Genomic DNA, 13,305 nt, shown 5'->3' with positions numbered 1-13,305 from the left:
TAAGAGATGCTATAGTGTTCCAAGTAGTGGAAGTATCACAGGCAGAGAGAGCTGACTGATAAAAATTTGATTTAGACTTCCTAATCATGCTGGTGCAGATGTTTCTTTGTTGCCTAAAGGTTAACCAGTCCTCAGGGATGCCACTGGATCTAGCCTTGGACCAGGCTTTGTCTCTGTTGTGGATGGCACTGGAGAGTTGTGGGGTGAACCAAGGACTATATCTGTTTTTTTATAAGGGCCATGTCTGTCTGCAATAACATTAAAAGATTGTGAGAGTCTTCCAGCGCCACGGCAGGATCAGGAATAGAGAAGATATTATCAATGTCAGATGGACAAATCCTTAAAAAATCCTGAAGGTTAAAATACTTATAATTTCTTGTGGTGATAATTTCAAATTGCAATTTAGCTATTTTGGTGTCTCTGACACAGGCGACAGGACAGTGATCAGTAATGTCAAGGGCAAAAACTCCAGAAGCAGGGTATTTGTATGGTCTGTTAATAAGTATGATATCAATTAAAGTGGAGTTAGGAGGATTTTTGAAATTGGGTCTTGTGGGTTTGTCTATTAGCTGAAAAAGATTAAGTTCCAGGCACTGTTCTTTTAATTTGTTAGAGCTGTCAGAGAGCCAGTCCAGGTTAAGATCCCCCAATATTATTAATGTCTCAATCAGACTTGAGGTCTAATCAAGTGGAGTAATTGAAACACCTTCATGGGTGCCTTTAAGGCTAAGTTGATGTTTTGTGATGTATCTTAACTCTTGAAAAGAAGGGGAAGGTCTGACTGACTTTTTCCTTTAAAGCACTGTGTACAAAATGTTACATAAATGAGTCAATAGTCTATCAGTGTGCAGACATACAAACACGACTTTCTGCCTTTTTGTTCTCCTTACAACTTGGAAAATTAAGCTTGCAAGCAGGATATTAAATGCAAAAACTTTCAAAAGAGTCTAAAGGCTCACAATTAAATGTAGAAATTTACAATGACAATTATAAACGTCAGGTCACAGGTACACCTTTTTGACAAATTTAAAATTCCATATCACTTGGACTACTTGATTAATCTAGACAGCCCTGCTGCCACTTGCACTGAAGTGGATATTCATGCTGTCACACTGAAGCAACATACAATATGAATACCCAGAGAAAACCAGTATTGACTTCTAGAACTCTTGATTTCACCTTTAAAGCAACCCTTACCTTTCTTTGAATTTATATATAGAAAAAAATGTTTCCACAGTGACACTCACCGTATCACATGCAGTATGAGTATCAGCTTGTTTCAACACTTCATCGAAGCTACATGATGCTTATACCAAGTGAAACATTCAAACCCAAGATGCCATGTTCTTATGGCTGCACCATTGCATCAAATAGAAATGATCTATCATTGGTCTTGTGCATCATTTTACACATGTTTACGGTCTTTTGTGTAATCTTGTTGTTTTTTTTATTTCAGTTAATTAAAAGTATGATTTTTTCCATTTGCAGTTTTTCAGCGTTTATACATATTTTCATTGAATTTGAACAAACGCCCACAAAACAGCTTTAGACTTCTGCCCTCATAATTTCAAAATTCAATTCAAAAAATCACAGAGCTTCAAATCTGAAGTGTTCAAAAAAGTTAAATAGTGGTGTTTAAAGAGAAAAGAGATGCCACTCACTGGCAACATCTGATTGTGCCAACTGCAACAATACTGTAACGAAAAATCTGTCACAAACCAGCTATTACTCTCACTTAGACTACAAACTATGGCCAATTATCTCTCTATATAAAGCAAGGAATCTCTAGTATGTCTGTATGTATCTATGTTTGTCCTTTGCATATCTTGAGAACCGTTATCCGATCTACTTCATACGTGGCAGATGGATTGCTGGGGACTCAAGGAAGTGCAGTGTCGATGTGTGAAGTTGTTTGGATGAGCGGTTCTCGAGAAATATATAAAAACACCTCATAAATAATGTTGATTTGCTTCTTCTTCTCCCCGTGGAGTCAACAAATGGAAATACGGACAGCACCACTCTGCCATTGCAACCCACATTGTGGTCAGAGATGGGATTACATCTTTAGTGATGAGAGCTACCATAGAGAATGAATTGAAAAAGTTTAGAGAGTTAAATGCTATTCCCATTCCTCACACGGGAACTTGGTACATATGTCCAAGACAAAGTGCAGAATGTCTCAGGCACGTTTTGAACGGGCACTACAATTCATCCAATCGACTTCCACTCAGCTCAAAATTGTCGAACATGTAGGGTACATTGGTAAATTGTAGCGTCTACCTGAAGTCTGCATGAGAGGAATTTAGGGGAAGGGCACTGTTCTCTGTAGGTATTGAGAAATCGTCCTGTTCCGAACAGGCACATTTTGAATGGGCACTGCACTAGTTACATGCAATTTACAGAGATGGATGTCAGAGGCTTTTCCGCTGGGTTTGAGAATTATTTCAGTTAAAAAAATGCAGAGAACATAAACACCATGAGGCTAAACCATCCTTGCAACTGTCTTCTTTAAATTTGTTTTCATGTAGTTGATCTTTATTTATCCTTGTTCCTCCGTCAGAGGTCAAGAATCTTTTCCTAAAGAGGGGTGTTCATATCTTTGGTAATATATTTCATAGGCAACAGTAATTATGAAAAATACATTTCATATTTATAATTACTTTTATAGATCTTTGGTTATGAGTTTTTTTCTGTGAGACATTAATGCAACCACATTCCTTCCTAAAAGGCATCTACCAAAATTACATCAGAAACGAGGCTGCTGCTCCAAGCAAGGCTACGCTGTGTTCAAGGCTGGTCAAGGTAATTTGCTGGATAACACTGCCTGCTCTAGTGGCGTTGATAGTGACTTTCATGTGAGGGATATCTGGTGCCCACAGACATTAAAACCGATTGAGGACGGAGTCGGCTATCCAGACTCGTCATTTGAGAGATCTCTCTTTGACTCTTGCCTCTTTTTCAAGCTTTGAATGTTTCATTAATTCATATTATGACATCCATGCGAGTATTGGGAATCTTTACTCCTAAAAGCAGCACTGGGAGCATTTCAAACCAGAGGATTAAAAACATCAAAAATACATAGAGCTAAGTCCACTAGTCTCTCTGACCAATTTGTTGTCAAACTCATAACTGCCAGAGGCTTTTCTAAAAATGTCATGAGCTCATGTAGTGTGATAAGCTTACCTCCATAATGAACTCTCCGTCACACTGTTGAGGTTGAAGTCGAATAATTTGGTCAGCATCAAAATCACCTGCAGAACAAAACAAGCACTGCAATCAATATACAGGCCTATTGATCAAAAGTCTGATGAGCGAGTTAAACAGTATCAATACAAAATTGACAGAAAGGAAAACAAACAGCAGTCAAACAGTGGAAACAGAAGTCTTCATGAGTTCACTTGGTGTTAGAGTAACCAATACCCAACTTGGGACCCATGTTGGGCTGCATCAAACTTTTATTTCATCACATGCATTGCTACATTTTTTCAAGCACAGAGGTTTCTTTCTGTTCGCTATTGGTTCAACCTGATTTTGGATTGGGTCTTCTTCCAAGCGTTTATTCAGATTAGGTATAACTAGACCCATTTCTTTCAGAATGGGTCTCTTTTTACAAGGTTCAAGTTGTTTTCATGGGTCCATCTAAGATTGGAGGTGTGAGGGTATGTTGACCATTAAGATTAGGCTAGTTAGTTTAGCTCATGAGTGTCTATGAGATCAAGTAGCCTTTACACAAAGGGATAATACACCTTTTCTAACGCTGAGTGTCTAATCATTTAACTTTAGTGCTTAATCTAATCTTTCTTAAGGAAGTACATATGCATTCCTAATAGTAAAATTCAGATTCATCTTTGCATATAGAAGCAGATCAGATGTATGATGTCATCTTATTGTGTAGTTAAATGTGAAATTACAGACTGTATACTGTTCTTTAAATTTGAAAATCACTAGTCAGACTGCCTGTCAACATTTAAGCTTTTTAAAGTCCCTTCACTGTGAAGAATGATGGATGTGCAGAGTTTGACACTAGAAGGATGTTTTAACATTCATCTGCTGTAAGTGGAAAGTTTCTCTGTGCTCACCTTAATCTGAGTCTAAGACATGTACCTATGAGCATGATTTGTGACATCACAATGCAACTTACACAAGTGTGAAAGTGTGAAACTTGAACCAAGAATGGACTTGACGGTGAAGTAGGAGACATATTGTGTCCAGCAGTTAAACATTTGAAGTTAAAATATTTATATATTCATAGATTTTGTGTTTCACTGAGGGAACGGAGGTAGATATTTTAATTTTTAATTAGGTAATTTAGGTTTTTTTTGTTTGTCTGTTTTTTTTTCTTGTGGAAAGCCCATATCAGAAATTATGACTCAAAGCATAGTGAATTCTTAAGACATGTCTGGAGGAAATCTTTTGAGAAGAGCTGCTGCTTGATTCCTAATGCATGGAGGGACTGAGCTAAGCTAGGCTAACCTTCAAACAAGATGGGTAAGTAAGATAAAAGTAAAAATCCTTGAAAACCAAAATATCCTGCACAGACACAGTTCAATTAAAAAAATACATTTTCCATGTTCTTTTTAGTGTGTGAGAGTTGAAGCATCTGAAAATATCAAATACCCTTTACTAAATCAGCAGGAAAAATCCTCAAGTTTAACAGTGAAACCACAGCTGATGTGCTTCCTCAGAACTGTGAGGGTGTGGTTTGATCAGAACACAACTGTCATCAGAATTAGATACAAAAATTGCTAAATCCTGATTGCTGCGCTTAACTTTTTCCCACTGAGCACCGCCCACTTGAAACCCAGTGAGAGAAGCACAGAGGAAAGCATAAATATATACATTTGTGATGTGGGTGAGGGTGGAGGTTTACAGACCTAACTTTATAGATCTGTTATAGAGTCCATGTTACCTAAGCCATTCCCACTTTTGAGAAATCAAACCAAATCTCTGGATGATTCAATAAAACCCCTCTTGAAATTAAACAACACTCTCATATTCCTTTTCACTCTGAAATACAGAACATCACATTACAGAAGCTAAACATGCTGTAACTGACATTTTACTGTAAGTTTTAAACAATTAAAATGTATCAACTGTGGAATTTTGTCTTTTACGTTGATTAGTTTCACTTTTGTGTGTAACAAGAGATGTTAGTGTTTTGAAATGCAGATATTTCTTTGCCGGAATGAAACTCGATTCATTTCAACACCAGGGATCTACACCCACGCCACAATGATGTGAGCTTTTGAAAGCTTCAACAGTATTTCCTCTAATGTACAACCATACATTACATTGCTTAATGTGATCCCCACTAATTGTCTCAAATTCATTACTTAATCATATCAGACTGATTCTAAACACTCCACTGTAAATATTCCTGATTCCATTAACACCCTCAAGGTATATGGGATGAGGGAAAGTGGGTCAGCCAAAGTCTTAAGGGAAAAACAGAGGCAGAAACATCACATTTCGCTTCAAGCGTATAAGAAGTAAAGCAGCACGGAAACTCACAATCTATTTACTCTGTGACTGGAGGTGTATTTGAAATGGATAAGAAGCAGAAGAGGCAAGAAAATCTTCACAGGGAATGCTGCAGTTTCAGTTTAATATAGTCTTTTATAACAGTTGTGTAGTGCCCTTACTTCTCTTGCTCATGAGTTATGTTTCATTTTGATAACACTGTGTGAAATCCCTGGGGATATTTCTTCATGACTTTGACAATTATCTGATGACCCCTGTGAATTGTGGGTAACCTCTGGCACAATGGTCAGATGATATGATGTGGGTGAAGAGGAGATGCTGCCGATGGAAGAACGTCGATTCACATAATGTGTTGCTCGTGATGCCCTGGTACATCCTTATCTCCAACTTTGCCATCGGGGAAACTTCTATATGTACAAGGTGGGCGATGCGCACAGATATTTCTCAGTGCATTAAGTAAAATAAACAACCTGAGTCTTTACTATTTATATTTGTTGCCTGTAAGTTATGTGCTACACTGGGCATGGCTAATATCCAATTGTTTCCCCTTGGCCTGGCTGGCTTTGATACCTCCAGCAGCCGAGCCACTGTATGACTTGTGTGACTTTGTGAAACACTTCCACCAGCATGAGGTTCCTGTGAGTACAAGCAGAACAGATGCACCTTGGGTAGCGGAATTACATTGCGAGGTTGGGGCTCCTGTGATCAGGCTTATTAAGTATGCACTAACATCTGCAGCCCCCAAAACACTCAAAACGTGCAGCGCACCCGGCCAACCCGTGGCTGGCAGGGTTTGGAGTGTTGTCGAGGATGTGTTGTGGAAAATAACCACCAGGACAACAACAACAGCTTGTAAAAAGGCATTGATTAAGAGCGATTCAGGAAGTAAGCAGGCGTTTTCAGCATGGGGAGAATTAGCCTGGGGAATGAATAACCTTAAATGTCCGGACTAGACCTTTGCATGCTAATGACTGACCAAGTCCATTTAGCTGCCCAGCTGGAGGCTGAATTCACACTCGCACCACGCAGCTTCTCTCTTTCTCTGTATTCCCTCACTCTCTTTTACCCCTCGCTACCTCTCCTTATTTCTGTCTCCCCACACATCTCAACACCACTTTCTGCTGTGAGCCTACTTGTGTGTGTGTGTGAGTGTGTACATGGGAGGGAAAGGGGTGAAGGTGAGGGTAATGGTGCAATTATGTTTTTAACATCTCTGTGTCACTCTGCTGTGTGTTTACGCGTGTGTATGTGTGGGTCAGTGTATCCGTCTGGATGTAGGTGAAGGCGAGGGAGCAGTTATGCTTCTACAACTCTGTTGCCCCTTATGGTTTGTGTGTATATGTTTGTGTGTGTGCACACTGTGAAAGTTAGCGCTCTGGCTCCAGAGTCTGGGTAAAGTCCTCTAAAAGGCTGAGGTATAAGCTGGGTGACTTGGCTTCATTAGTTGAAGGGCAGTGTGTGTACTGGCCCTTCTGTCTGCCGCATATGGAGACTATGTGGGCAGTCATCAGCGAGTGGCCCTGTCAGATGGGCTCCCACTGGAAAGTGCATATGCTCCATCACTGACCATGCCAATTAGGCCCACGGGCTTCTTATACTGTAAATACTACGATAAGGCAGGGCTCCCCTCCATTAGGGCCAGCAGAGACAGGCAGACACACACACTCATTTCTGACAGTTTGAAGATGCGCAAAATAGCACAAAAGCATCAGGATGAGACAGGACGTAGCTGGTGGTCACGTGTTACAGTTGAAGATAGAGATTCGGTGATTAACAGATGCTTTAAAACACCACAGTTATAAGCTCCATGCAGTTAGCCTTGAATGCAAGTGCTGCAACTGCCAACGCTTGTTACAATAGTGAGTTACAAAAGTTGTGGAATTTTTTCTATGGAAAACTAACTAAAAGAGAGGAGATGGTATTCCAGATGTACAGTATGACAACAGGACTGCAGTCGAATACTGATATCCGCTGATGAAACTATTGCTGCCATAGAGTCAAAGGAGCTTAGAACAGTAACTTCAGGATCACCAGACATCCCTGTCAGCTCAAGTCAAGATAACAAGAGAAACAAACAGGAAGAACATTGTTATGCTGGTGGAAAGTTGCTTAATAAAAAGTTATAGCTGCAATCCATAACTCTCTGCACATTCAAACCGAGCAGTAAGTGCCACCTGTAAGAATTTGTTTCAGCTCATGGTTGTTAGTGTGCAGTAAAAATGTCACATTTCAGCCAGGTGCGGTGGTACAGTGACGCCACTGTTTGAAACACAAGAGGGCTAAGGGGTCTCCTCTGAGCGTCCGCTGCTTATTTGAAAAGCCTCATTTAGGTTTTTAAAGCTGCACTAATCAACATTTTTATTTTTATTTACATTATTTGTTCTGGTTTTCTGGCACGCAGATTTACAGATTGGTTCGGTCCTGTCACTCTAATTGACCTTGTGTCCAGACACAGCCGGCAGCTGTTTTCAGCAAAAAAAAGCTTTAATAAACCAATCTTTGCTATCTGCCCAGCACCAAACTACACAGACAAATAAAGTTAGCAACTAGCTGGTGATTAGAGTGGAGCATTCAGCAGCTAAAGAGTCAGATATTTCCCACAGGAGTGGGTGAAGACCAAATAAGAGATACAAAAGCATTAGATTTAGATTGGTCAGATCACCAGAAACATCACTATAGATGTGTAAATAGGCGATTGTTTTTCTGACAGGTTTGCCATATCTATAGCTCACCTTATAAGGAGATAATGTCAAGGTTGTGCTCACAGCTTGTGAAAAGTAGAAGTGCGCACAGTTCCAGTAGTTAGCATGCATTAGCTCAGAGGGCTAACTTGGTTGTTAACTATATTACATAAACATCACTTTTTTTCCCCATCGACCAACTGATTGGTTGAAGAGCAGGTAGATTTTAAGGGAGATTTTCTTTGGTTGACTACAGCCCTAATCGTTATAGAAATAAGTCTGTAGTTATTCACTCAAGACATAGTTAGCATCAGGTTTAAGCACTTCTAATTTAACTGTTTTGAACCAAATTGTGGAGAGTAGTATCAATAACCGATACAGATATCGGTATTGATAAAATCGTAACGATACCCATCCCTACTCACTCTGTTCTTCAACCATGTGCTCCCCTGTCACATGACTGTTGCTTTGGTCAGCAAGTATACAAACCTTTAAAAAAAAAAAAAACTTTGTACAGTGTGGTGAAAATGACAGTGATCCCAAGGAACAGGTGTTCTTTTTGTGAAAAATACCAGAAAGTATCAATATATCTTAAAAAACATGATATAATGCATTATAGTATGCATTTGAGTGTCATTTGTATTTGAAGTTATTATTACATCATTATTAAATTCAAAGTTAAGCAAGGTTGAATGTTGAAAATCTGGCTTAGGGACAAAGGAAATATGGCAAAAACTATAGTTAAAGAGACACTTTTTATATAATAAAAATAATGACTGCGATATTGTTTCAATTTTAAATGTTCATTTTGGTGTCAAGTTAGTGTGACAAAAATAAAAAAATGGAAATGTTTTTTTGTTTTTCTTCCATTTCTTCCAGGGACACAAAAATTACAATAGTTAAATGCCAGACCAGAAACATATAACAAGAGATATATATTAAGAGCCATACAACCCAGTTCAATAACTGAAGATGCACAGAAGTGTAAAACAAATGACACCAAAACATTATAGAGAAATATCATACATATAAATACATTGACACTGTATATGACCTTGATTGAGGAAAATCAGTAATTCCATAATCATAAAATGAGTCTATGCTTTAAACTGCACAACATGCTATAATAATATAGCATTTATTATTATTATAAGTTCTATATGTAAATGGAGGGCTAAAACTACTCAGTTAATAGAATTTTCCATAATGGGGACAAATAGCACGTAAAAGAAAATTAATTAAGAGCTATATGACCCTATTAAAAGGTTTTACTTTTTTTCAATAAATAATAAAAGTGCTCACAGCTTATTCTGCTGCCTCCCAAAGCACTACAGCATTATGCACCATTGCAGATGGTTTCCAAAAGTTACTGTATTATTGTTCCTGTTTCAACTGTTTCTGTGAATTCTAAACACAACAATGTGTGTTTAGTTAGTGCTTGATTCTCTTTAGCACTAAAAGAAATGTTGTGAAACTGTACAGAAACATTAAGTTACATAATTATTAAGAGCTTATTTAGTACTGCGCATGGTGTTGGAGCAAATAAGATGCATCATGAAACCATTTTTTTCATCAGATGCAGTTTTATCCTTTATTGAAAACCCACAATTTTGATCAGTTGAGGAGCTTCAGCGGACATGATGGAGGATAAATCGAACAGTTTCAGAGAAATAAAAACTGGAAGTTATTCAGGAGTTTTCCAAATGTATAAAGAAAAAGTGCAGTGATATCTGTCAAAGGGAAGCCTCAGCTCCGGGTGGGGATCAGTAACAACTGTGTCTCTGCACAGCTTTAGGTGTTTAAAATATCTCCCCATTATTCTTTTTAATCAAAAGTATGCCTTTGCTGCTAGCAAACACTGTTATCTCCTATACTGTTTGGTAATTGTCCTTGGATGGAGGAGAGAAAATATCATCATGGATCAAAATTCTCAAACATGCATATACAAACAACAATTACCATTTCCGGAGGCTCAAGAAGGCAGAATAAACAAATATGAAATGCAGAGTATTAGCACACATTCTGAAGCTCCCAAACAGGGAGATGTGCTTGGTTCATGTTCTGCAGGGCATTATGAACTATTTGTTTTTCTCACATCTAATTTTTGTAATCACGTGAGACCAGATCTCTCCAGGGGACAGATCTTTTTGCACTGTTTCATTACAGGCAAAAAAAAAGAAAATAATCTGAGCACAGAAGACGATGCTCATTCAGAGGAAAAAAAATAGTTTCTTGCCACACAGATGCATTTAATGAAACTGAAAATTGTCTTGCAGTTTCTTTTTAATCAATAACTTCATTCCATAATGAAGACTCACGTAGAAGATACACACATATAATGATGTAAACAAGTTTTACCTGCCGACATTTCCAAATACCTCAAACTGTCAGGCTCATGGGGGATCATTGAGCTAGGAACGCTTCTCTCTGTGGATTAGCCTGTCACATCTTCCTTTGGAAAATTCACCACTTGTGCCTATCGTTAATATAAAAGTGAAGCATACCCGGGAAAGAGGGTTTTCAGGTACTTGTCACATTTCTAAAAATAATATGTCTTCATTGGGATCCAAAATTGATCAAGGCCTGTCAGAGGCGCATGTCCCAGGGAGGGTACATGCACCTCGCATGCTAATGTCGGGCTGCTTATTAGTCGGTAAATAATCAGTTGTCTGCGGCCTCATTTAGCCTGATTTCTCTCAGTCTTCATTAGAACGCAAAGAAGCTGTAGATTTAAACATCCATGATGATGTGGAGTGTGTTATGTTGACGTCAAATGATTAAAATCACATTTCTCCACTTTTTTTTTTCTTTTCTTGCGATAACAGAAAAAAAAATATACATTTTCTATTTTCGATTCCATTGGAGCAGATTATTTTTGGACGTGTGATGTTTGTAGAGATGCGTATGGAATACTAAGGAAGTATCAATGTGTTGTGACTTCCTGCAGTTTCTTATGCTGTTTGTTTGATCCATGCAGACCTGTCACCTTTGTTTTGTTTGTTTTTGAGGTTGATGCAGTCTTTGGACTCACAGCAAGTCTCTTCCTTGATCTGCAGCTATTTGCTGCTCCTAATTGGTTGTTAACCTACTTTGCAACTTGTAGATTTTCTTCCACAGTATCTTGGATGGCTTCTGTGTATGAAAATTATTGCAATTAAGTAGCTGATCTTTCAAGTGTGGAGCTACTAATGCATTTCAAAACATGAAAGGCTTAAGGAAGACATTAACGGGGTACTTAGTAGAAATAAGCACCATGCATATAAAGGATAAAATGTACAGAATGATTATGCAAAACTCATTTTTTGTGATATGATGCAGTATGACAGTTATATGCCCTCCTCTTCAGTGTACTGTTGCATTTTGCTATGAATTATGCACAAGAAAAAAACTGTAGTGTAAACATATAGTATGTATGGGAATGTATGCAGATGTATATGCAATAGTCCATGTGAAAGATATATGAGTGCTTTTTGTGCTGACTGTGTTTTGTGTACCCGCCCATGTTTGTATGTGCACAAGTCTCAGCAGTGAAAAAAGTTTCAAAGCTTTAAAGGAGTGATGTGCCTGGAAAGAATGTATATTTAGGTAATAAATCACTGTTTAGCACTTTGTCATAAGGGGGAGATAACACTTGACACAATTATTGAAAAGAAATTCATGGACACTCATCCTGCTGATAACAAATGGAACATCGCTCTGAGTGCGTAATGTGCTCCCTGCACTGAATGAAAAGCTGAACAACAACCTTGCTTAACTTCAAAACTGGGTTACTCACCTCATGAAAGTAAAATCCTGTTTGAGAGAAATATCCTCTCCCTATTCTGATCACTGAACAAACTAGAATGAATATATGAATTTTAATCACGTGTATCAATTTTTTCCTGTTTCGCAGGGATCTTTGTCATACAAGTTGATAAATAAAAATCATGGATTCATATGCCACTAGGTAGACAATCAACTTCCCTGAAGTTTGTGAGAACTGCTGAAGGCACTGCCTTGCCCCAGAGATAGATGTATTTGTCCTCAAGCCGTGTTAGTAGAATCAGGAGTTTTAATGTATTGAAGAGAGAATACATACTTTGGAGAGGCTGCTGGACCTGCAAAATTAATTCAGAAAATAAGGGAGATCTCTGCCATGTCATCATTTTAGATTGCTTTGAAATGTCCTATTATATACTGTTTGTACTCTAGATCTGTGATAAATTGAACCAAAAGAATATAGTTGCCAGTGTAGATAAATTATTCAAATTGGCATTGTCAAGAGTACCACTGGTTGGCTAATTGTTTAATAGGCCTAGAAAGGAATTTACAATAACATCATCTCCAGCCAAGAAGCTGTGGTTACAGAGGAAAAAAAGAATTTGTCAACTTTCTCAAAGAGAATTAAGGCCCATTGATTTTGCTTAATTTCATCCAGTTTGGATGCTTTAGGGCTGGGTAGCTGTTGCCCAAGGCAATGCTAGATTAAAAGAAGCCCCCTTAGGACCTGCCTGGAGAGCAAACCAATGGTGGTAACTAACAAGCTCTTATGTTTCCTCCCATCTCTCCCCCTTTGTTCCCATTATTCTGAATTAAAGATTCTCTATTCTCATCATTTGCATTTGATTAAAGGTGATTAGACAAGGCCACGATGAAAAAAGAAGCGCTTCTTCAGACCGCCTCACCTTACTTGCACTACAGCTTAATCAACACAGACAAACACTGCAGAACTGACATTGACCCTCTTTTGTTATTTGCCTACGTCTCCTTCTGTATCATCAAAGCACTGTGTAAATTTCTCTTGCGAATGCCAGCATTATATGTGTAATTCATTTGTGAGGGATATCTGTGTTAAGAGAGCCTGACAGCGTTTAAAGTGAAGATAGAAAATTAGATAGATGATGAGACAAAAGACGAGCAGCCTTTCAAGGAGGAAAGTTGACACGTCTGTTAAGGCGAAGGCATCATACAGGAATGTAAATTGTAATCACGTTGGTCGTGACCTTGTCTCAACACCACAGTAATGAGATGATCAAGCGCCGTCCCCCGGGAGCCTGAAGGCAGCCTTTTTTCCGCATGTACTTAGCTGTATCACTGCCCACACAATTGTTAAGAGCATCAAATGGGACGACATACTATGCTGCACACAAAGTAATCTATAGAT

General features: G+C 38.4%; 1 protein-coding gene across 2 annotated transcripts in view; it reads right to left on the bottom strand.

The window, feature by feature from the left end:
- The window catches only part of LOC121912675 (VPS10 domain-containing receptor SorCS1), a 177,088-nt gene that overhangs the window by 99,890 nt on the left and 63,893 nt on the right, over positions 1-13,305 (bottom strand). For both annotated transcript variants that reach the window (XM_042434986.1, XM_042434976.1), the window contains exon 2: positions 3,184-3,251. In XM_042434986.1, coding sequence (XP_042290920.1) covers positions 3,184-3,251 — 68 coding nt within the window. The remainder of the gene's footprint in view (positions 1-3,183; positions 3,252-13,305) is intronic.

This window comes from Thunnus maccoyii, chromosome 2, assembly GCF_910596095.1.
Source record: "Thunnus maccoyii chromosome 2, fThuMac1.1, whole genome shotgun sequence".
NCBI lineage: Eukaryota > Metazoa > Chordata > Actinopteri > Scombriformes > Scombridae > Thunnus > Thunnus maccoyii.
Note: the sequence above shows the minus strand (reverse complement) of the source record. Positions and strands in the feature narration are given on the sequence as shown.